This window comes from Trachypithecus francoisi, unplaced genomic scaffold, assembly GCF_009764315.1.
Source record: "Trachypithecus francoisi isolate TF-2019V2 unplaced genomic scaffold, Tfra_2.0 Lachesis_group21, whole genome shotgun sequence".
NCBI classification, from domain to species: Eukaryota; Metazoa; Chordata; class Mammalia; order Primates; family Cercopithecidae; genus Trachypithecus; species Trachypithecus francoisi.
This window is the reverse complement of record NW_022681467.1, coordinates 17,340,536-17,366,577: the sequence shown is the minus strand read 5'-3', so window position 1 is coordinate 17,366,577 and position 26,042 is coordinate 17,340,536. Positions and strand designations below refer to the sequence as shown.

The 26,042-nt window shown below is 38.4% G+C and overlaps 1 protein-coding gene across 17 annotated transcripts in view; it reads left to right on the top strand.

Moving 5' to 3' along the window:
• The window catches only part of PLCB4 (phospholipase C beta 4), a 419,870-nt gene that overhangs the window by 207,534 nt on the left and 186,294 nt on the right, over positions 1-26,042 (top strand). For 4 of the 17 annotated variants that reach the window (XM_033185624.1, XM_033185633.1, XM_033185623.1 and 1 more), the window contains exon 1: positions 10,367-10,649. The exons of 12 other annotated variants lie outside the window; for them this stretch is intronic. In XM_033185624.1, the coding sequence (XP_033041515.1) occupies positions 10,617-10,649 (33 nt within the window). In that variant the 5' untranslated portion in view covers positions 10,367-10,616. Of the gene's footprint in view, positions 1-10,366; positions 10,650-10,778; positions 10,985-26,042 lie in introns of those variants that run through there. One more of the 17 variants, XM_033185632.1, reaches the window with a different exon arrangement.

The window sequence follows — 26,042 nt, the reverse complement described above, 5'->3', positions numbered from 1 at the left end:
CTGTCTATGACAGCTTAAAATAATATTAAGCCTCACTAAATGGAGAATTACATTTTTCCTTTTTATTTATTTTAAAAGGTACAAACAGTAAAATTCATACTTTTTGATATATGAGATTTGACAAATTCATTGAATCATGTTATCACTGTCATAATAGGATACAGAACGGTGTCTTCACTCCAAAAAATTCTTGTCTGTTGTTTGTCTGTATTCAGCTCTCTTCCCATCCATACCTCCTGGTAACCAGGGATCTATTATCCATCACTACTAGCTTTGCCTTTTCCAGAATGTCATGGAAAGGGAATCATACAACGTATATTGAATGTGACATTTGTAGAATGCATTTGAGCTTCATCTATGTTGTTGCTTGTATAGATAACCCATTTCTTTTATTGCTGATTAGTATTCTATTGTATGTATGTACCATTCATGACTTGTATTTTGAAAGAATCACATATTTCCTTTTATTCAAACTCTCCATGTATTTTTGTAAAATAACATGGATATGATGAACCCTACTTGCAACTTCAAATGAAATGTTCTTTATTGATGATTAATCAGGTTATGTAGTTTAATTATGATTCCTGGGTAGGATCAAGAAAATTAGACAAATCTCAAGAAATTTCCATTCTAATATATAGGTCAAGTATGCTACCTAGAATGTACCAAGTGCCCATTTATGCCACCTCAATGAGTTTTCTGAAAGAAACAAATATTTTTTAGATGAATTATTTGTTGATTTCCATACTATCGTGGAAAGATCAGTGAAGGCCACCCATATTTTCATTTGAAAAGATGGACTCATTTTTGGCCCTATTCTCAGAGAGCCTTTCTTCCAGACAAATTTTAGCATATTTTGATGACTCATTGTAGAAATTGGTTTATTATTTGCAGCAGGAGAAAGCATTGCTAGCCAACAGCTGAGAAAAAGAAAAGGTTACAACATTCAGTTTTAGGTTTCTAAAGGCCTTATTGGGCAGAATGTAATTTCCAGCTGTGGATTCATCCAGCCTTTGAGGACTTATCCCCTGCCTCTTTTCTGAAGGGTTCTGTGATTGTTCATTACCTCAAGTTGTCCATTTTACATCTTATTTAAAAGCAGGACCCTGACAGTGCTAAACCTTCTCAGGCTCAACTGAACTGTCAGAGGTAAAGAAACCAAGAAGTTTGCTTGCGTTTAGTCTACCCCAGACATTCTGCACATTATGTTCATTATCTCACAACTTTATCTGGTAGGTAGTAGTATTATCAACATTTAACAGTTAAGGAAGCTGAAATTGAAAGAAGTTAGTTACCATTCCCAGGATTCACTTAGCTCATTCAAGAACTTTTGAACCCAGGACTCTCTGGTAACAAAGTTTATGTTTACAACCATTTTGCATTTAATTTTTTTGTCATCTAGAAGACATTGACGTTGTCATTACCATTTTTATACATGAATTATGTGCATCTATAATTAAGATGACAACTGCTTGTCCAGACTACTTATCCCTGTAAAAAAATGTTTCCGAACATTTCTAGGTGTGAGTAATTAATACATCCTGCATAAAATGTTTTGTGGACCAATGAGATGGCTTATTAGAAACATTTAGCTTCTTCCAAGGAGGGTTGCCAAAATGGCAAATGTAGTGCAATTCTTTATAACACTTGTACCTGGAGTCAGAAGTCACATGTAGCATTCAGACTAACTATATCAGTTGGGGCTTTTAGGGTTGTGCTTTTTGGATTTTATAGGGATGTGATTTGACCTTTGATTAAGAAAGCATCATGGGGCTGGGTGTGGTGACTCACACCTATAATCTCAGCACTTTGGAAGGCTGAGGAGGGAGGATCACTTGAGCCCAGGAGTTCAGGACCAGCCTGGGCAACATAGCAAGATCCTATGTCTACCAAAAAAACCACAACAAAATTGGCTGGGCGTGGTGGCATGCACCTAGTAGTCCCAGCTACTTGGGAGGCTGAGGTAGGAAGATCACTTGAGCCTGGGAAGTCAAGGTTACAGTGAACTATGAACACACCACTGTACTCCAGCCTGGACAACAGAATAAAACCCTGCCCCCCACCTAAAAAAAAGAAGAGAGAAAGAAAATATCAGGGTACCATGATTATGAAGGTATAACAATTTCTTAATACAGAACTTTGTTGCTGTTGCAATGAGGTTCTGCTGTATCACTTGAAAATAATTTGATGAAACTAAATCAGATCAGGGCCTTGTACCTAAAACATTACACATGCTTTAGTAGTCATAAAATATGTTCTGCTAATGAGGATGCTGACTGGCAATCAGAAGTCTAAGATGCAGCATTACTGACATTTTACATGCTCTCATGGTTACCACCATAGCTGCAGGTCTCCAACCTAGACTATCAAGGGTCTGTGTCTCAACCCCTATTTCCTCTCCTCCCCTTGTTCCTCCTCCACCCTAAATTCAATGCAAGCCTGGACAACATGGCTTTAGCACTTTCTAAGTATATTTTATTTTGGCAAGTCATATATTTACTCAGTTCTTTTGTGCAAAGCAAATAAGCTACTAGAGCTCTCCCCTTGGAGCCATTAATCAAATTGTTTTTGAGTTTTTCTGCTCCCCAGGGTGGGGAAGTGTGACACATTTCTTAGTGAGCATACCCTTCAAATGAAAAGATGGTCTTGGGTAATAGCAAACAAGGTCACTTTGTTCTTTGGTCTAATGAAAAGGCTCTCCCAGTTTGTTCACTGTTACTAGTGAACTTGACTTACCTTGTGAGCTTCTGGTTACAGGGATTTTTTTTTTTTTTTTCATTTCATTTTACCTACCTTGGTACCTAGCAGTGTTGGATACGTCGAAGGTACTTTCTATATTTTGTTTTTGGAAAATACTTTAAAGTTACACAGGAGAAAATATATCCGTGTAATTCCGAGGAGGCTGGATTCCCTTCAGGAGTGGGGGCATTATTGGTTTTAATCCTCAGTATATACGTATTAGAAAATAAACAATGAGTTGAATGTTTGACATTGGTCAAGTACCATGCAGGAAGGATAATTATAGACCTGCTTTTGCAAAGCATACAATCAAGGGTAAAAGACTTACAATGTGAGAATAGAATGATGTCACTACCGCTTTTATCATTACTCTTGCCTAGTATGTATCGAGCAATAATGAAATGTCAGACCTTCCTCTGAGTCATTTCAATATTAACATCTTTAATTCTCAAAACAGGGCTCTTGAAGTAAGCCCTGTGATTATTCCCATTTTACAAATGAGAAAACTGAAATGCAGAGAGGTTATACTTGCTGAAGATCACACAGTTATGAAAGGCATGCCTGCTATTTTAATTTGGGCAGTCTGACTCCAGAGCCCATGTTTGTATGTACTGGTCAGATGGAAGAAGCAGGGGATCCCAAATGAGCCCCTCACACAAAGCTATGGGTTAGAGAAGGGTCCCAGAGTCAGTGACATCTGTGCTAACTCATGGATGATGGGTAGGTATTTGCCAAGTGAAGGAGGAGGAAGAGGAGGGTGTTATGTTCTGTTTGGATGATAATACAGAACTGGTTATTGTGGTTGCAGTGTGTGTGTGTGTGTGTGTGTGTGGTGTCTGTTTGGAGCAGATGATACAGATGCTCGAGCCACAGTATGTACGTCTTTGTTAAGCCATGTTATTACTAAATGTGGGTTTTTATCTGTGTATTGTTGTGAGCCACTGAAGGGCTTTAATCAGGTAACATGATAAAACTTACATTTTTAGAAAAGTTAGTTGGGCTTCTGTGTAGAGAATGAAAGAAAGAACAGGAGGAAGACTGCCGGCAGGATATTAACTAGGAAGCTTTGCAGCAGCCCAGGAAAGGACGGATTAATACAAAACCCAGAGTCAGGGTAAGACGGGGCAGATGCCAGAGAGATCCAGGGAGTAGAATCCAGCAGGACTTCGTAACTCGTTGGCTGGATAGGAGAGAAGAATTAGATGGAAGAGTCACATTTAGAGTATTTTAAAGAAAAAAATTGAATTCTACAGTTCCTGCTCCAGGCCAGTTTTTCATTGTTCTTACAGTTTATTTTTCTTTAGAAAGGAAAAGGCACATTAAATGTTAACGAAACAGATGTACCTGATTTTTTATGGACTCCTGGTCCACTTGACTTTCCTTTCTAATGCTATAGTTTCTTGAGTTTACACTACTTGTGGTGGCAAATGCTTTCAGTAAAATTTCTTATATGTCATCTCTTAAAAATTGCAATATTTATCCCTTTAAGTTGCCATAAAAAAGAGAGTGCAATGAAGGATGAGAGAAATTATGCTCGTCTTCAGTATCTTAACGGGCACCATACTCCTTAGGTATTAAGACTGAACATGACTTTTATCCCCCAAATTATCAGATTCTGACCCTGTTTTATTTGCACATGTAAACACATGTTTGGGAACAGCAAAGTTATTTCCATCAGCCTTGGACAATGCATTTTTGTAATGACAAATTCTATCCTTAAACATCCCCCATAGGGTTAAAGAGAAAAATACCTTTTGTCCTAGGAAATCCATGCCTTGTGCTTTGCCTCTACTCTTTGTTTCTGATAGGGGCACCTGAGCCTCAGAAACTGTTTCTCTTGAGAATTTCTATCTGCTGGTAGGTTTTCTCTATGGCTCTAGAGAGCAGATAAAGATACAAGTATCCCTTGTTATCTGACAGTCTTGCTTTTTCTGTACAGTACAGGTTTTCAAGTGGTAAAATTCATACCTTATTTAAATTTTTTAAAATCTATACTAATTATTTGGCCCCTTTCCTCTTTGTCCCTTTTAGTTTTGTAATTGTCATTTGAGTGTAAGAAAAATATAACCATGCTTAAGATACTTGAAAAAATCTTTCCAATTCGGAACTCTTTGAATGTAATAGAGACTCTTTAGAATTTTACCATATTGTAGGAAATACTGTTTCAACCACCACGTGAACAATGACTTATGACATTTTTTTTTTTTTTTTTTGAGACGGAGTCTCGCTCTGTCCCCCAGGCTGGAGTGCAGTGGCGGGATCTCAGCTCACTGCAAGCTCCGCCTCCCGGGTTTACGCCATTCTCCTGCCTCAGCCTCCCGAGTAGCTGGGACTACAGGCGCCCGCCACCTCGCCCGGCTGGATTTTTTTTTGTATTTTTTAGTAGAGACGGGGTTTCACCGGGTTAGCCAGGATGGTCTCGATCTCCTGACCTCGTGATCCGCCCGTCTCGGCCTCCCAAAGTGCTGGGATTACAGGCTTGAGCCACCGCGCCCGGCCGACTTATGACATTTCTTATTGTATTCTTCCATTTTCGTGCTGCTGATAAAGACATACCCAAGTCTGGGAAGAAAAGGAGGTTTAATTTGACTTACAGTTGCACATGGATGGGGAGGTCTCACAATCATGGCGGAGGGTACAGGCACTTCTTACATGGAAGCAGCAAGAGAGAATGAGGAAGAAGCAAAAGCGTAAACCCCCGATAAACCCATCAGATCTTGCAAGACTTATTCAGTATCACGAGAATAGCACAGGAAAGACTGACCCCCCATGATTCAGTTACCTCCCACTGGGTCCCTCCCACAATATGTGGGAATTCTAGGAAATACAATTCAAGTTGATATTTGGGTGGGGACACAGCCAAACCATATCATTTATGAAACAGCATTACCTGGTGGGTGGAAACAAGTGGCATATTATCAAATGGGACCCTATGATTGCCCAAGGTCACATGGCTGTTAAATGGTAGAGCCAGAACTCCAGCCTTGTTCTGTGCCATTCCCAGTCCCTGCTCTTTCTTCCTATTGTACCACACATGTCATTTCTGCCTCTAGCTCACGGCCACAGTCTAGTTTTTTGATAAGAAGCAATCCCAGAAATGAAGATTCAAATCCCAACTAATTCTGTTCTACTCAAAATATGGCCCATGGACCAGCAGCATTGAGATCACCAGGGAGCTGGTGATGGCTGCTTGTTTGTGGAGTGCTTATTTTGTCCAGGTAAGGTGCCAACTCCATTACATGCATTATCTCATGACCTTTTCAAAAGATGTGCAATGATATGATCCTTCTTTTTCCACAGAGGACAAAATTAAGCATAGGAAACTTATTGACCATACTTGTCCAGTGCTGTACAAGGAAAGGTTGGAGGTGAATTTCGACCTAGTTGTTCTGATTTCAGAGCTTATACTTTTAATTATACACTGCAGTTTAGGATGCATGTGGGACTGTTTCAAGGGAGAGCACAGTAGGGAGTGGGAAGGTGAGGAGGAAAGGAAATGGATGGTAAATGTGTCACCTAGGTAGGCTAGCTGCTGTAACAAAGAGGACCACAAATGTGTAGTGGCTTGAAAATATTTGTCTTTGCTTATCTAACAATACTGGGCAGGTGAAGGGGTTGATGAGACTGCCACATGTTTTTGTTTATTTAGGAATCCAGGCTGATGAGAGCTCTGTCATTTTTAGCATGTAGCTTCCAAGTTCATCCTGGAGTCGATGTAGTTAGAAGGACCAAGTCACCAAGAGGAAGGGATGTTCCTGGGAGGATTTTATGGAACATACCCAGATGCGATACAACTACTTCCAATCACATTTCATAAGCCAGGATTCAGGTGTGCGGGCCTGAGAAGAGGAGTCTGGTGTGAGTCTCAGATGGGGAGGAATACCTGGATTTTACTGAGTTTTCAGGAAATATTAGGTCACAAGCCACTATTAGAATCAAGCCTCTGGGTACATTTTTATATGTTTTATTCTCCATGCTTTGTGAGAGAGGGGTTATTTATTTCATTTTACAAAGCAACAAATTGAGATCCAGGGATTTGTCCAAGGTCATGTGGCTGTTAAATGGTAGAGTCAGAACTCCAGCCTTGTTCTGTGCCATTCCTAGGCCCTGCTCTTTCTTCCCACCATACCACACTTGTCATTCTTGCCTCTAGCTCACGGCTGCAGGCTAGTCCTTTGATAAGAAGCAATTCCAGAAATGAAGATTCAAATCCCAGCTATTCTGCTCTACTCAAAATATGGCCCATGGTCCAGCAGCATTGAGATCACCAGGGAGCTTGTTAGAAACCTGCAGTTTCATACTTGGGAGGCTGAGGTGGGAGGATCGCTTGAACCCAGTTTCAGGCTGCAGTGAGTGAGGATTGTACCACCGCACTCCAGCCTAGGCGATAGAGCAAGATCTTGTCTCTAAAAGGAAAAGAAAAAGAAATAGAAATGTGCAATTTCTGTCCCTACCCCAGAAGTGCTGAATCAGACTGATTATTTTAGCGGGGCCCCCAGGTAACCTGGATGCACAGTAAAGTCTGGGAAGCCCTGGACCAGGTTCCTGGAAGCCGGCTTCTCCACCTGCTGCCTCTATGTGACTGTCATCTTCCTTACATGTGGGAGAAGTGGATTCACTGCATGTTAGCTACAGGGTCTAGCCACTGGAGTAAAATTTCAGCCTTTTTAAAGAGTAAACATGTTTAACCTAGAAAGGACTACTTAGCAACATAATATTGAAAGGCTGCTCAGCCCATTTTTTTTTGAAAAGCATGAGCTGTTTCCATAGATAAGCCAAACAGGCCTGAGCAAAACAGAGGAAAAGAGAGCTTTGCTGTTTTGATTTGTGGATGATGATTTGATTTTCTAAAAAGAGCAGCTTTGTTTCTTTCCCTGAGAAAGTAAGAATACTGAGTTCTTAGCCTCAGCCCATGCAGTTTTCCTGCTTTGGCACATGGGTAGGGCAAAGCCAGATTAAAGATGCACAGTATCAAGCCATCTGACCTCCAATGCCAGATTTCCTGCAGTAGTCTAATTACCAGTTTATCAGCTGTTAACCTTGCACCACAATTACAAAAGGGCAACTGCTGGTTAGAGTCTTAATAGTTGATGAGTGTCAGGGAGGGTCTTCCTTCTGGTGAGAACAGTATCCTTGTGAGTCTCATGATGATAATATGCTTTAGAGCTCAGTCACTGGAAGGGAAGAGAGAAGGGGCATAATGACCGAGGGGACCCAAGTACTGTGACAGAAGGCCATAGACAGCTTTCCTATCTAGGAGGAATTCAGCCTGAAACCCATAGCTCAAGCAGCACATAGACTAGGCACTCTTGTTTTGAAACAATAAAATAAAACTGTTTTTTGAAAGTTTTGGTCACTTGATTATTTTGCCCCGTGTCTGTGATTTCCCTTAGAATAAACAAATTAGGAATAGTACCTCAGTTTTAGTTATAAGACCATGTGCAGCCACAACAACATTGCCTTAGAAGGTAACTTTATGCTATTTTTATTCAATGAAATCTCACAAGCCACCCAGAGTGAATGTTTTTATGTTGCTTTCTTAGAGATATGAACATAGAGAACAGAAGCTTGCTTAAGTTCAGAGCAAACAGAATTCCAGTTGCCCGGGCTCTCCCAGTTACAGCTGTGTTTATCAATACTTGGTGGATAGGGGAGAGGTGACTTGTGAACTGCAAGACTTTAATACATGTCAGTAACTTTCTACTACAAATTGAAATGCTCTGTAAATCAGGAAAGAGTTTGCCATTTTTATGCTGCTATATTTCATGGCAGTCTAATTGGAAAAGAATTAGTATTGATGTTCTATTGGCAAGGTTTCCAGACCAGATGTGATTTATAAGAGCAGCATTGCATGTAAGAGTCTACATTGCTTAGACAGGACATCCAGGAACTGAGTTAATCTACACTTTCAGGTACTTCTGCTCAAGAGAAGCACAGAAAATATCTTTACAAAGTTCCAAAATTAAATTTTAGAAAATGGTTTAAACAAAAATGTTTGCTTATTAATTTACCCATGGTTACTCCAGCGAGCTCTCTCATGACAACTCATGGCATGCTTTACTAGAAGCTGGGCCCTATGCATAAGTTTCATCTGATATTACCCTAAAAAGGACTCTTCAGGTAGATATCATAACCTTCAGCTTACAGTATGAGGGAGCTGCATTGGATCTCACAAGGAGCAGATATGAGTGCTGGGCTTCCAGGGTCCTGGCAACTAGCAATCACTGTGAGTACCTGATGGCAGCCGACACATAGAATGGACATGGTCACACAGGCCATGACTAGGTTAGGTTGTCGCACTCACATAATGCCTGTTCATTCACTCATTCATTTCTCTTCACTTGTTTAACAAGTGTGCATTGAGAACTTACCATGTTCCAAGAGAATACAAAAATGAAAGATTCACAGGTCCTGCCCTCATGGAGCTCCCCATTGAGTTTTTTTGTTTTTTGTTTTTAAATAAAAACTTTACTGTATTTCCTTTCTTGGGTGGTTACATCTAGGTAAGACAGATACGTTGTATGTTGGATGGCCTCAGTTAAGCAAGATGCTTTATAAAACTGTGGGAAAAATTTGGAGTATGTTATTTGGTTAAAGAATAGGAAGATTTCTAAGGACAGATTACAAAGTTAAACCTAAAATTAAACAGTTTGCTTGCCAATGTATTCCTTTTTGTGTAGTCCTTTATCTGTGAGTTCATTGAGTGCTTCCCATGTGCAAGGTATTATGCAGAGTGTAAAAGTTGAATTCAGTTTCTCATGCAGCTGAAGCTTCTTTCAGACTTAGACATGAGCTTGAAATAATTACTGTGCTAGATAGAAATGTTCATTGCCTTGGGTAAAGGAAGAGAGAATTAGAGAAAACTTCAAGGGGGAAGTGACATTTGAGCCAGACATCAAAGGACAGACAGGATTGGAAGATGGGGAGATAGGTGGGAATAGAAGATTCATTTTAGGCAGAGAGAACAGTAGGGAAAATAGAAGAGCGACTAGCAGGAAGTTGAGCTGAAATTTGATATATGAAAGGTATTTTAGAGGTATCAATAATTGACTTATTTACAAAGAGTTCATCATCATTTTGATCTCCCTTAAAGATAATTTTTTAAATCCAAGTAAGATATTTTAAAAATTAGAACGTGCATAAAAGTTGAAAAAGGAAAAAAATGCTGACCTTCACCCCAATGAAACCACTGGCTAAGGTTTGAATATTTTCCTTCAAGTCTTTTGTGTTTTGTTTCTGTGCCTGTTTTTGAGCAGTTGAAATAATATATTGCATTCTACCTTTTCATTTAAAATAATACTACCAGCACCTACCCATGTTATGAAAAGCTCTTTGGAATTGTCACATTTAATGGCCTTGTACTGTTTTGCCGTTTGGCTTTGTGATAGTTGACTTTACCCCACCCTATTGCTGGAGTTTAGGGTGTTTCATGTTTTCCATTGCTATGAACAGACTGGCTCTTGGCCAGCCAACTCCTTTTGTATTTCACAAATGGTAAAGCCAAGGCACTTGTAATAAGTCAAGATGGGGACTGACTTGTTCAGTTGCTGGAAGCCAAAAGACTTTTGCATAAAAAGCAGCCTTCTGACTAGAAGAGGGGCCGTGGGATTTCTAGGTATAAAGATTGATAAACTACTTAGGTCATATTCCCCGAGAAGTTTAATCTGAGTGGGCCACTGACCTTCTGGCCTCTGAAAGGAGATCCATTGAATTTTGAAGCCCTTTGGTACTCCTCCCATTTCCTGCGGAATTTTGATTGTGGGTAAAGGTTCAAAACACTGGTTCTTCACATTGGATTTCCAAGTTGGGAAGAGAAGGCAGGAAGACCTATCAAAGGACAAAGATACTGTGTTCTCCACTTCAATCTGAAAGATGGAATGGCAGGGAAGAAGGGAAGGGAAGAAAAGGAGGTGGGTGTCTCTGTCCTAATTTCACTGGGTTTCTCATCCCCTGTTAGTGGAAGTTACCAAACAGGAAAGCATTCTCCTTAGGAAGAAAAATGGTAAGAAAACTAATGCCTGCCTTGCTTGGATTTTCAGTGTTGCCAGACACCTATGTTTGTGACTTACTGATTGTGTACTGTGAACCTAGCCTGCTTTGCATCAGCTGTTCTTGTCTTTGGTCGCATCTTTTCTTTGTGAAATTTCACTCTATGAGGAAACACTGAATTGGAGGGAGATACGGTCCTTACTGAGCATGCTGAAGTAAATCCAGCTATTAAATCCAGCGTAAATCCCAGCAGAAGGTAGTGTATCAGAAATGTGGTTCTGTATGCTGAACATGTGTTCATAATAACAGTGCCTGGAGGCATATTTGTATTATAGTTCAGCAAAGGAAGGAGACAGGAAGGAGACTCTTAGCTTAGGGCAAAGAAACATCTGCTCAAAAAAAAAAAAAAAAGAGGTATACCACATTTTATGTAATAAATGCTGTTTTGAAAGTTTCTCTGGAATTAGTTTCCCATATTAAATCATGCTTCAAACTTTCTTAGGAACTTCACTTTTTCAAAGAGCTTTTCTATTAAATTTTTGAGAGAGAGCAGAATTTCTTGACAGTTACGTATACTAACCCGGTGATGAGGCTACCTTATTCAAATATTGGCTTCACCATTCAGTAGCTTTTTGACTTTGGAAAGTGATTTAATTGCTTGAGGGCTTAATTTCCCTATCTGCAAAACAGACACAATAATAGCACCATCACATAAAGTCTCTGTACAGATTCGATGTGAAAGAACATTTTAGAATGCAGTGTTAGAAGTCGTTTAATCATTTTAAAATGTTACTATTAATAATCTGTTAATTAGCAGGTGATATTATGCATCTAAAATAAAATTTTGGAACAATATTTTTCTTACTGCAAGCCAGGTCTGTAGGCTAGGCATATTAAAATATTTAAAATAAGTCATTGTATATTAGGTTAAAACGATGGAATGAAAACACTCCAGATTGGGAGAGTTTCAAAGTAATTCAACTGAACTGTAAAGCAAAATACATGTAAAAACACAATTGTATTCTAAAATGTTTTACTCTTAGGTTTATCATATAACATTTTATTACCTAAAACTGCTAACACATGTAGGTTTTATATTTAAAATGCTAGTTTCTATTTAGTTTGAAATGTAGAGCTGAATGATTTTGCAAAATTAAATTGGGAATGAGTTATATTTTAGGTTCCCTGGAAAATTGTCTGTAGTTAGATGGCTGATATTGTTCCTTCTTATTTAGTTTAATTGAAAAAAAATTTGCATTGAAGAATTAAACACACTCTAAAATTTCAATAAATATTCCATGACTATTTTATTTATCTAGATATCAGCTTACTAACAATATCAGCCGTCCAAGTTAAAAAAAAAAGGTAAAACATCCAAAAGTGAAAAATACAGCCAAATGTTGTAAATGGCTAGTATACAGACCCTGCTATAAAATCCTATTATAAAATCCAGCTGCCCTCACGCAGAGCCTACTGATCCTTATGTATCACATAATCTTTCCCTTGTTCCTTCCTCTGAAGAGAATAGGAGCTATAAACAGGAACAGTTTGGGAGAAAGCAAAGCCTGGCATCAAAAGAGATATAGAAAAAAATGTAGACACACAACTTTGTTATCACAGGGCGTGGTGACCAAGGCATTCCTCTCCTCATTCAGTTATTCACTCCTTCATCAAAGATTCTCTAATCATCTGTTATAGTACCAGTCTCTCTTCTAGGTATAGGCTTTAGAAAAGCAGGTAGGAGAGATTCAGAGAAAAATAGGATATAAACATTTCTCTGTCAGGTTGCTCACAATAAGGTTGACATATTTGTGTTCACAATAATTAATGTCATCCAGAAAAGTGATGTTACAGTTCTATGTACTTTAGAGTCACAGATGGTTTACTTTAATTTTATTATACCCCCATACTCACACTCTGGACTGCTTTGCAAGTTTCTAATTGCTTCCTCTCCCTACTTTTTTTTGGATTTCCTCTCTTCTTCCCTGTATCTCCTTAATACTCTTAAATAATATCATTTATATAACGTAATCACAGTGCCCACTTACTCACTAGAGACCCACAGAGATCTGTCATCCGATTCAGCCTATTTTAGCAGGTATATAGGTTAGCTTTTGTTGTGTAACAAACCACCCTCAAATTTTGTAGAATTTTTTTTAAACATGTGTTATTTCTCACAATTCTCTGTTTCTCTGTTGGGTGTATTTTCTGGCCATGGCTGGCTTGGCTCAGGTTGAATAACCTAGGATAGCCTCACTCACGTATCTGGGGCCTTAGCCAGGATGACTGGATTGACTGAGACTTCTCTCTATGTGACCTCTCATCTTCCAATAGGTTTTCTTAACCTTTTAAACACGATAATCTCAGGGTTTCAAAGAGAACAAGAAGGAAAACCCCAACGTACAAGTACTTTTCATGCCTCTGATTTGTTTCAAAGCAAGTCGCATGTCTAAAACTCATATTCAATATCCATGTGGAACAACAGTCTTCATATCTTGATGGGAGAAGCTGTGTAGTCATATAAACAAAGGAGTGTGATCAAGGGAGGGGAATACTTTCAGGTCATGCTTGGCAATGGTCTACCATGCCTGGGGAAGGAGCAGTAAATATATCCCCTGAGAAGGGACACACTTCATCTTCAGACAGAAGCCATTGGTCTGAACTAGTCATATACCTGCTTCTCCTTCTACCTCCGCCCCCAACTGAGGCTGCATGCAAAGGAGGATGGTAAGTAAATAAAGCCCTGTATGCAATTATGTATTACGTTTGTCTCACATGACAGAGTTCTATCTCACTTATTTTCCCTTAACAAAATCCACTGAGGCCTTTCAGAGTTAGCCATATTCAAAGACACCATGAATTTCCATCTTCAACCCTTATGTGATTGAAGTTTGATCTTCTAATAGGTGGTGTTTGGGGGATGGTTTTATGAAGTACTTTAAGGTTTCAGAAGCAAGATGATGTCTTGCTGCTGATCATTTATAGTCTCAACATTACATGTTGCATTTCACATAAGGATTCTTATCCTTTATGGCCTACCTCAGAAGCTTTCTCCAGGAGGCCTTTCTACCCTTTTCTCTCCTGGGCGGGGGTCATCTCTCCTGGTTCTAAATTCCTGTAAAATATTTTTTTGCTTATGTTGAATAGTCTACCTACTCTGCTGGATTTGAGTTTGTTAGGATAGAGTCTGTGTCCTATCCACTATTGAATTCTACGTAGTATCTAGCCTAGCAGGGACACAGTGAAATAATAAATCATCCCTTGATAAAGAAAAAGGAGGCTATATTTAACCCTAATGTCCTAGTTTATTCCCTTTCTATTATATTTTTTAATGTTCCATTTAATTGTTTTCTATCCCTGAGTCACCAACACTTAAGGCCACTGTCATGTATGGATTCCTCTGTTAATTCCTTCATTGAGAAAAGTCAGAAGAGGGACACATTCATTCATTCTATACAAGTCTATATTGAGCACCCACTATGTGTCCCATATATTTATGTGACAGAAACACAGCAGAAAACAAAATATATAAGTCACTACTCTGGTAGAGGAAAACACAAACAAGATATATAAAGGATCAGAGATCAAATTGTTGATGTGTGTTACGTAGAAACATCTAGGAGGTAAGAAGAAAGACCCTGGTGGTGGTGAGATACCATTTTGCTCTGAGTGGCCAGGAAAAGCATCTTAGATATGGTGACATTTAGTAAGCCATGCCGATATTTGGGAAGAATGGTCTAAACTGAGGTAATGGTATCTGCAAAGGCCCTGAGGCAGAATTCCAAGTGGCCTCTATGAGGTACAGGAGGAAGTCCGTGTGGCTAGAGTCAAGTGAGCATGGGAAAGGAATAGGAGATGAATGGAGAGAGATAATATAAGGCTAGATTATATAAGGTCTTATACAGTGTATTGTATAGATTGGCTTGTATTCCAAGGGAGATGAGGAGCCCTATGAAGAAAGGATAAAGAACCAAAGATATGGAGACTTATATGGGTTTGAAGAAAGCGACAGAGGAGAGGGAAATGTATGATCTTTTTTGTCTCTCTCCTCCAACATTAAATGGATTTCTCACCTTGTTCCACCCTGTGAAAAATCTACTTCCAAGATTGACTCTGTGTTTGCTAATCATCAGTATCTATGACATGTATAGAAATACCTTCTTCCACAGGAAACAGATAAATAGATCAAAGATAAATAGACTATATAGCATTTGCTGGTAATTCTTGCCATTTTACCAGATATAATCCTTTAAAACACATGGTCCATATTTATGTAGTGCTTTATTATAATTTAGGTTCTCAAAAAGATTAGTTGTTAAACCAGGTCTAGAGCTCTGCTTAAGTTGTTTCAATAAAACCCAACTCATTATATGTTATAAATGAAAAAGCAGTTATTTAATTTACAATGGCCTTGATGTTACAGGACTATAAATGGGAGGATGCTGAAGGGAGGGGAGAACATTCACTTTCAGCATGATAAAACATCCTGCATGAAGATATGTTATTTTTACAAACTCATTTTCTGCAAAGAAAACTGTCAAAAAACAAGGAACTTTCTGTGTAAGTGTGCTAGGAATATATTTTAAATATTTGTTACAAAAGTAACATATTGTAATAAATGTAAACAATTTAGAAATTTTTAGCATTTTAAAAATGTAATTATAGTCAGTTTATAATGGCATTGTTTTAACCAGGGCAAACCAGCCTTGTTGTGAACGCATTTGTTTATTTTCAAGATAAGTTGATTAGAGCCAACTTATTGGTTTCATGTGACTAATACTGGGCTGTGGTGTGCATTGTTTAGTCAAAGAAAAAAATGAATTATCATTTTTACTTTCTGTGGCCTTTAGTAAATAAAGCCTGATTTACTAAATAAAGCCTCACTTACTAAGTTCTTTTTTAGCATAGTATAGTTCTCATACTAGAATTCATAGAAAATCTAGAAACCCACTTAGGGGCCCTCTTTTATAATACATTGATATGCTTGAGTACATGCTTATTTATTACTGCATTATAGAACAGCTTTCTGAGGTTCTTCTTTCTCAGGAAAGTAAATAAACATTCAGAGGATGTATTTGCTACTCTATGTGACCCGGTAAACAGTTCTTCTGGAGAAAATTTTGAAAATACATGATCAACAAATGCATGCTTTTTGGGGGCCATAAACAAAATAAGCAAAAAATATGTTTTAGATCCTAGAAAAGCTTGATGGAACATTCTACTGTCTGGTAAACTAAAGACCAGAGTAAATATGGCTCCAGGTAGCAAGTGAACAGCCAGACCAGGGTCAATGCCAGTGTTTGCTTGCAGGGGTTAGAATGCTGTACAGCAGTGAAAATAGTGTCCAAGTCTGTTGTGAAATAGAACAATGCCATAAATGTGTAGGCATCATCTCTTTCATCTTGGGAGCCTCCTGCAAAGTGACATTATAGGCATGTCTGTTTTCAGATGGGGAAACTCCCTGAAATACAGTTTGTGAGATTCTCTTTCGGCTTCACAGTCATTGGTTGAAACAGGTCCTAAAATTAGTTCTTTTCACATGGAATGCACTTTGCCATTAAAAGGAATTCGTGTGTCTCATGAAAATGTGAGATATCTTGTGTAAGTGTGTGTGTTGGTGGGTATTTGAAATTAGCCTGGAGTTTAGGAGTTTTAGGGTTTTTTCCATCTACTTTTAAATTCTTGGATATAGATGCCTACAATTAGGTAGTTTATCAACAAATAGGCTAAAATATAATTAACACATTTGGAATATATCTCCACCCATAAACCTACATACTTCTTTGTAAAAGTTTTACCAAAGTATGTCTTTATCATATGAGGAGGTGGTTATGGGTATAGTGGAAGAGACAGATTTAGGTTTGGAAGGTAATAATTAGGGAAGGCTCTCTGGCTTCTGGTTTTGCTTCAGTGTTTACATCTATTTTTTCAGACCTAAAGCCTTTTGTCTCAGGACCAGTGTTTTATTCCATGAGGCCAAGAGAGAAAATGCCAGTTGTGTGGCCAATTACTTAAGCTTAAGAATGTGACATAGTACTCTGCAGAGAACTAAGAATGTATCTTGAGGTACTACATCTAGGTTCAAACATAACCACAACATACAGTGGGATTCACAGTATTTTAAGATCATGCCAGTGAGGTCATTCTGAGTCATGACCTCATGGATAGAGGATTCTAATTAACTGCTGAAGTCTACAGAGAACTAAATGAAGGAAAGAGACTGGAGATCTGGTAGGAGGGAATTTTGAAGAGCCATCAGTATCTTTATATAGACTTTCCATCCCCTAGGATCTGTATGGTCAAATAACCAGAAAGATTTCCATGGTCACCTTCCTGGACACCTGGCTGTGAGCCAAACAACTTCTTCAATCTCTTGCCAGGTCTCTAATCTGTGAGTCAAAGAATATCATATTTATGCGTGATCTTTTGAGATAGTGGGTGCTCTGTGAATTTCAGGTAGTGGTTTTTTTTGTTTGTTTTTTCCTCACCAGGGAGCATCACAATTTTTCAGCATGTTTGTTAACAGTGAACATTCTATTTAAAAAGAAACATGACAATAAATTCACACATTGCCAAGTAACAGGTGTCTGCTATCTGATTCTGTCAGACAAACTTTATACCTTTTCTGGAATAGATGAGTTAGAAAACTTAAGGTATCAGACCCAGCTGACTCAAGCACTGACATACCAGGCATTTCTCTGTTTAATCATCACTCAACTCATGGATGAAAGTATTAGGAAATAGAAGGAATTATGAAGATAACTAAAGTTATTACTGGCACTTGAACTGAATTTATCTTAAAATATCAGTTTACTTTGATATATGCTACAAAGACCTTAACCATGTTTCTGTCTGATTCTTTTGTGAAATGAAAGTACCAATACAGAATGAACTGTTTTGATAAGCTCCCTCACAATTTTAAAGTATAAAGTTAATCTCTAAGAACTAATAAGCAATGATTCCATTTTCCTGATTTTATTTTTATGAGCCACAGTTTTATATCCCACTGCTTATCTGATTTGAAAATGGTTGTAATATTTGGAGAAAGTTAATATTGAGTCGTGCCAAAACCTTAATAAACTTAGTCTTGAACTAATATTTCAAGCTCATGAGGGATTTCTGTATGCTAAGATAGATTTTAATATTACAGAAATGCAATAGTGACCTTTCCATAAAACCTTAATAAAATTACTTTGTGATATAAGCTGCAGAAGAGATGGGAACTTTCTTGAAAGAGAGTATGCATGATTTATCTGCATTTCATGGCTTAATCTTATATCTCATTTCTTCTGATCTCTTATGTTTTTCTTTCCCTTAAGGCAAACAACAGTAATTTCCATATTTTTAAACTAGAGAACAGGCACAATTTTTCAAAGGCATGTTTTCCCTCTGCACCAGTGGGATTGGGTTTTGGACTGGCAGTTCAAGGATGTGGTTCTATTGCAGCTCCACCAACAGGAGTGTGGCTCCTTGCCCAGCTCACCTAAGGTTTCTTGGCCTCTGTTCCCACTCTATTACAGGAAGAGCTCAGATTAAGTCTGAAATCCCTAGGATTGTCTTTTATCAACTGTTGCTTAAATGTTATAACTTTCATATTCTTCAACATTCTGGTATTTTGTTGATATGGTTCTTAAAATTGTGGCACAGAAATGTACAAAATACTCTAAGCAATGTTAGGATCTGAAAGTTCATTAATATTGTTATAGCCTTTGATCAGTGACCTTCCTAAGACTGCGTTAAGGTTTCAACAAGTATCTCTTCACCATTAGCCTGTTAAGGTTGGAGTTCACCAAAAGTTCAGATGTTTTTCACATAAAAAGGCCTTTTTTCTTTGTCCTGCAGTTGCTTTTTTTTTTTTTTTTTAAGTTCTACGATCTTTGCATTGCTCACTTTTACATCGATCTTGATAATATGGCTCATTCTTCAAAGCAGTCCTTTTGTAGCAGTGAGTCCAGCTCAGGACATATTTGGACATCTGCAATACTGGAGGGAGCACTGGTGGAGATATCTTAGGAGGCTGCTGAAAACCAGGGAGTGGAATTTTGGAAGGGTAAGGAGAAGAGCAATACCATAGGATTGCCCTGGGAGGGAGAATACTGAGAGCCAAAAAGGATAAAGGACAGAGGAGTTGGAGGGATGGCCACATGTGGAAAGAGGATCAGGCCGAAGGTGGGAGTTACATTCTAGAAAGGTTAAGAAAGATCAGGACCAACATAAGAACATTGAGCTGGAAGACCAAAAGGTTTAGCTACTCAAAAAGGCATATTTTGAACAGAATATATATGCTAGATTCCATATTTTAAGACATTTACAGTGAGTTGACAGTTAGGAAATGAGAGTATTCAGCAAAGTCTTTTCTCCTTTTTTCACAAAAATTGGTCATGGGAAGGTGTAACATAGATGGCCAAAATATACCTTGATTATAAGCTTTCTTCTCTGAAAAACTTCAGAGCACAATAATTAATTCAGTGACAGTAGATATTTTGTCCACAAAACTCAATTTAACTTATTATTCATGCAATTGTCACACTTGAATCTTATCTCTTTTCCTGTTTTACCTTGGGGGTTGGTTTCAAATAGGGCAGAATAGAAATCAAAATATATATGCAATGGCTTAATCATACTTGTGATTTCACCAGTATTAAATATAGGCAGCAACATTGATTTTATTAAAATAATCCCTACAAAAATTCCCAAAATAGCATTGTAGACCAATTAATGGCATGGTCTAAGTGTCTAGATTGTGATGTTCTTATAAAACTAAGTTTTCTCGATCATATTTGGAACACTCTACAAACAAAGCCAGGATTTAAAGACACAGTGATTATCTAAAGTGAATAATGATTTTATCAGGGAATTTAAAAAAGAAACTTGAAATTATTAGTTTTTTTTTTTTTTTTTTTGGATAATATAAAATATTTACTGATGTTGATGCTGAGGTTACCAGGATCTCTGTCCTCAGATCATTTCAAAGTGGGAAATTGGATAATGATAGTAATGTGGGCATCTCTTTTATTGAAGCAATCCTTATTTTTGATTTAACTACCCCTTATTAAAGCAGCTTAAATACAGTCCCAGGAAAGGATGAGTTTCCCTCATTTTGGTTGGAGGCCATATCTTTAGAGTGTTTTTTACTTGAAATCAAGGAACTTTCGTCATGAGAACCAAGGTCAGACAATGAGGGTGTTCGGTCAAAAGATTTGTTAAATTCTATTAATAGTTCTACCATAATTGAGGGATTCTAAACTTTCTGAGCTTTACTTTCCACGTTTTTCCAGTTGTGTTAAGATTTCTAACTTCAAGAGAGTATGTAAAAATACTTGGTAAATGGTGAAACAGTAAATGGATGCTGGGTGCCTTTATTGTGAGAGCTTCTAGAAGTGTGTCAGGTCAGTGGTAAATAGCCCCTAGCATAAGCTTTTAGAGGAAAGTGGTGACTTTCATTTCTCATTACTGCAGAAAGTCCAGCATCTCTTGCCTAATGAGAATGTCATCCTCCTGGTCTCCAGGTCAGGCCATTGAGTTCTTTCTGATGTGTCTTTGAAACTTTCTGGGAGTCTTGTAGCATTTTAGAATATGCTGGATCAAACTTTATCCCTTCAGAAAAAAACAAACAAACAAATAAACAACAACAACAACAAAACAAATTGATTGCAGACACAAGGACCAAAGCAATTTTTGTAACTGTTTGTTGGTACTGACACTTGGGAAAAGCAAGGATTTGTCTAACAAGGGGCAGGGAACTTAGTTAAAGAAGCTCCATTTTCTCTCTCTTTCCCTGCCTGTGGATATGGTTTGAATTAGAAGGTAAAGAAATTTGCTAAAATAAAACACCATGTGAACTCTTGGGAATTGCTTCACATCTAACACTCTGACCTTTGATATCCTTCTTATTGCCTCTGGGCCTTGTTAGAGTGAGGGATGTTTTTCAGTTTCTATATAAGCAATGGCAGCAAACATGTTTTAAAATAATCCAATAAAAGCACCCATCTTATGAAAGGGACAATTATTTGAAGACTGTTGACCTTACAAGAATTGGGCAAGGATTTGGCATCTTGAAAGTGTGCTTTGATACTGAAGAGTTGTTCTAGAAATGCCACTATGTCATTACTCTGTCAGTTACTCTTTAATACACGATAGTAATGCATTGTTTTAAATCTTACTTGGCCCATCTGAATGTGGCTTTCATTTTTTCATTTTTGGAAATATATTTCAGGAAGGATATATATGGTTCTTAAATAACATTTATATGTCACAGGAGCTCAAATAATGTTTAATCAAACTAATTTTTTTTGACATCACAGAGATCAAACTAATATAAACTAAGAAAGCATCAGATAAATTACTGTTTCAGCCTTTGTATTTTGCAGACAAGGATACTAAGGCTCAAAGGGTTAAGGGTCTTCCTCAAGATCACACACCTAGTTGGGACAGAGCTGGGGCTGGAATGCAGGTCTTTCATCTCCGATTGCCCTTCTGTTTCCATTACAGCATGCTGTATAGCTCATATTAATTTAATAGTAATTGTGGAAACAGTGTAATATATAATCAAATACAGACTCATTTTAAAGATGGTCAAATTACTTATAAAACCATAAACTTTGTATCTTTCTAATTCACTTTTCCAATGTCACGTTAGATTTATTTCAAGTTGTGTGAATGTTATTGCTGGTATTTCTGATGTGAATGAAATAGACTCAATTCCAATTCCACTCTCCCTGCTGGTCTATCAGACAAAGCCAAAGACAGCATCTAATATTTACACCTAGTTTTAATGTGCAGCCTCACTTACATAAACCAATTTGCACGGTAGATTTCCCATTATTTGAAGTAATAGTTAATTAGTAATGCCAAACCTGAGGAGGAGGGGTCTGAAAAGGTAACACCTTTAACATAAGCTAGCTGAGATTAAGGATTTTGTTTCCTTTTCCTTTCAGACTGGATATATTTTTGTGCATAAAAAAGACAAAGAGGAAGAAAGGTTTAGAGATTTTGAAAATAATGTGCATGTATAAAAAAATTAAATCAACAACCTCCCCAAACCTCGAATTCCATGTAATTTTTTTTCTCACTATCTTTATTTTATTAGTTCCATCTCTGTACTTACTTTAAGCTTTTGGACTTCAGGTGGAACAATTTTGGACACATAAGGAGATCAATGACCTTGTGTGAGATTTGAGATTTATGTAGGTGACTTTTTTTTGACTAAAGGTTCCTTTCAGGCTATGGGGCAGTACCCCTGTGTGTATGAACATATGAAGACTCTTGATTTCGGATATCCTTAAGCTTGAAAACTTGAGGAGGAATGTTTTATTTTCTCCTTCTATGGTCTGGGCTCAGTTCTAACATGCATGGTCTTAGGCTTTATCCTCTTCTTATGACTCCTGTATAATAATAGCAAAGACCTATTTATAAAAGTAGCTTGGAGAATTTTTAAATACAAGGAATTTTGATTAAATTGAAGAGTTCATTGTGTGTGTGTTTATTTTAATCAGAAAATAGTTTTAAAATAAGGGATGCCTTGAGTCCTTGAATTTGTGCCTGCTGCTTTCCAGAGCACTTTGCCCATTTTTGTGAAGTCTCATTTTATAATCCTCAGGCTTACTCCATACTCACGCCTGAGGCAACCTTCAGAGAGCTTATTCAAGTGAAGATAAAATAAAAAATCTTCCTTTGAAATAGTCCAATAATTAAGGCAAAATCAGGCTTCTAAAAAGAGCTTTCCCTCTTGACATATATGATTCATGTTGGCGATGTTTTGCCTAATAATTGTGGCAGGCAGTTCAAGGGCAAATGAAGGGCGAAGTACAGAGGGCTGGGCATAAGAGACAGGAGGACCTTATGAGCTGCCCAGAGGTGTCCTCTAAAGAGACAGTCTCTAGGGATAAGAACACCATGCACCTCAAGAGGACATGCCCAGGGTCAAACCCCACCAGTGAGGACCTAGGTGCCAATCTGAATAGCCCTTACTAAGTGACAGTGGTCAGAGGGTCTAAGGAGATCAGAGGTTCAGGCCGTAGAGGAAGTGTGGTTGGGATGTTTATTCTAGAAATTATTCATAGGCACAACTGAGGCTGTCAAACTTGGTAAAGAATGGAAACTCGTTCTACAGGCCTGGTTTTAGCCTGCAGCAGGCAGGCAGCAGGGTGTGAGTTGAGAACAAAACATTGTGAACAGCATTTCAAGATACTGGAGAGAGGAGCAGGTATACACAGAAATGGTACTAAAGTGTGCATTTGGGCTGGGTGCAGTGGCTCACTCCTGTAATCTCAGCAGTTTGGGAGGCCAAGGCAGGCAGATCACCTGAGGCCAGGAGTTTGAGACCAGCCTGACCAACATGGTGAAACCCTGTCTCTACTAAAAACTCAAAAATTAGCCGGGTGTGGTGGTGCACACCTGTAATCCTAGCTACTCAGGAGGCTGAGGCAGGAGAATCACTTGAACCCGGGAAGCAGAGGTTGCAGTGAGCCCAGATCATGCCACTGCACTCCACCCTGGGTGACAGAGTGAGACCCAAGAAAGAAAGAAAAAGAGAGAGAGACAGAGAGAGAGAGAGAGACAGAAATAAGGAAATAAAGGAAAGAACGGAATGGAACGGAATGGAAAGGAAAGGAAAGAAGAAAGGGAAAGAAGAAGGAAGGAAGGAAGGAGGGAGGGAGGGAGAGAGGGAAGAAGGGAAGAAAAGAAGGAAGGAAGGAAGAAGGAAGGAAGGAAGGAAGGAAGAAAGGAAGAAAGGCAGGCAGGCGGGGAGGGAAGGAAGGAAAGAAGTCATGCACTCTAGCCTGGGCGACAGAGACTCTGTGAGAGATAAAGAAAGGAAGGAAGGGAGGAAGGGAGGAAGGGAAAGATAAAGTGTGTGTTTGTATAAGAGAAGAGTCCATTGTCCTTTCTGCCTTGATTTGTTTTGGGGGTTCGTTGGGAGCTCCTCCACATAGTAAGATACTCATACATTCATTCTTTCATTCATTCATTGTTTACTGCTGTATACTGGACACTATAGTAGCAAAAAAGGCCCCAGCCTTCACAGAAGTCATCATATAGTGATGATACAGATAAACAAATAGCTGTTTACCATGTAGGGTGGTGAGTTTTTCCAGGAGGGGAAGTACAAGGTGCTTAAGTGAAAATACAGAGTGGTGCCTGATCCAGTTTCTCTAAATAATAACCAGTAAGTTTAGGGGAGTAAATAACCAATAAGTTAGTAAACGAGAAGAAAAGAGAAATGTGCAAAATGCTCAGTACTTGGGGCAAGGAATCAATTTCGATGAATCGAGAGAGGAGAATGTAAAGGGAAAGGCGGTAAGGGAAGATGCTGCTTTCCAGTACAGCGGAGGGCACATTTCTTCTGGAATCCTTGTGTTTTAACATGATCTTTCTCTTCAGGTCATTTGTCAGTTGCAGTTCCTTAAACTTAAAGGAATTTGCTGGGTGACTCTTATCCAATTTTTTTTTCCTGAGTTCTTAGGAGAAATATTAGCATTCACAGCTTGTAGTTAACACGGAGCATAACGGGTTGGGCCAAAAGAGGTAACTGCTTGAAGTTATTTAAGTGGCTGCAAAGTCTGCATTGCAGATTAAAGGGATGTTGTGTTGGCTGGGTGTTTGGTTATGACTCAGTCACCCTTTATTTACTTTCCTCAAGTTGCTTGTCATTCTTAACTGGTTTCTTCTTACTTAACTCTTAAGGATGAGGCTTGAAAAAAAAATAGTTGAGAAAATTACTCATTTACTTCAAGCCCTCAGTATCTACACTTGGTTTTGGATGGAAAGCAAGTACTGGCCTTCAGAATCTCCATAAGCTCAGTTTTCCATGGACTTCCTGAGAAAAGTATGCATTCTAGACAAATGGTCTGTCCTTCTTACTTACCCACGCTTTAGTTCCAAATACTTAGCCAGCCTCTTTTCCTGGTAAATTGGGCTGGGCTGGATAAAGATTTAAAGACCATTTTTCTCTTCCCCCTTTTTTCCTTTTTGCTGGAGACTTGATCTAAGGCTGTTTTCTCAAACTTTAGCTTACATTGGAATCACCTGGCTAGCTGGATAGCCCGTGGTTTCCTGGACCCCACCCACAGAGTTTCTGATTTAGGTCTGGATGGGGCTAAAGATTTTGCATTTCTAAGAAGTCCCAGGTGATGTTTGCTGTCAGGGTACCATACTTTAAGAACCAATAATCTAAGGCAAACGCAGGGACTAAAGATTCTCTAGTCTTTCCCCTATGCTCCCAGCTTGAGTTCTCATCTTGGCTAAACAGAAATACCTCAAAGAGTATTCCTGTGAAAAAGAAACTTAAGCTGAGGAAGAGGTCAACCTAAGCCTCCATTCTCATGGTCCCCACTCTGGAACCCCAGGACTTTTTAAAGACAGGGGTCCTCTGTGACCAGGGAGCCCTGGGTTAAGAACATCTTGAAAAATCCAGTAGAGACCAGTATGGAATCATCTGTGACCTTTACCTAAAACTGTACTTATTTTGTGCATGTTGCCCTTTTGTTTTCTATTATCCCAGACCTTCTCATAACTACTACTGTTAGAGCAAAAAGGGCTGAATTATCCCTGAAAATTGTTGCATATGGCTACCACCTCCTACTAAGGGAGAAGTTGTTAATTTCCTGCATGGTAAAGTATAGACATCTACCATGTATTCTGTTAGTTCTGAAAACAGTGACAAGTTCTACTTCTGAGAGAGGGAAAAAAACCTGACTATACAGTCTTATTTACAAGTATCCCAGGATGGCCTAATCCTCTTATTTCTCAGAACTTTTATATTCTTTAGGGCTGATGATGTTAACTCTGTTTATGTTAAATTCTCAGTAGCAATCAAATACCCTTTGCTCTTTGCTGCCCCTTAGTAAGAACAGAAGTACTTTATTTCAGAGGCATAAAAGATAAGAAAGAAGATGACTTTTACTCTGGAGCATATTTATGATATGTCAAAACCAAATTCTATTAAAATAGATTTATTATTTATGAAAGAGAAAAACCCAGTTAGATTATACATTCCTTTCCTCAGGCTTCTGTATCCCCCCACCACACACACTATATATATATATATATTTTTTTTTTTTTTTTCTAAAGGTTGATATATCTTGCATGCTATCAAAAAAATTTCTTTCTAGCAGTCACTTCTATAATTCACTACTATAAAAATGATTAATATGTATGTACACATGTTCTCACTCATAAGTGTGAGCCAAGCTATGAAGATACAAAGGGATAACAATAATATGGTGACTTTGGGGACTCAAGGGAAAGGGTCAGAGTAGGGTGAGGGATAAAAGATTACACATTGGGTACAGTGTATGCTGCTTGGGTGATGG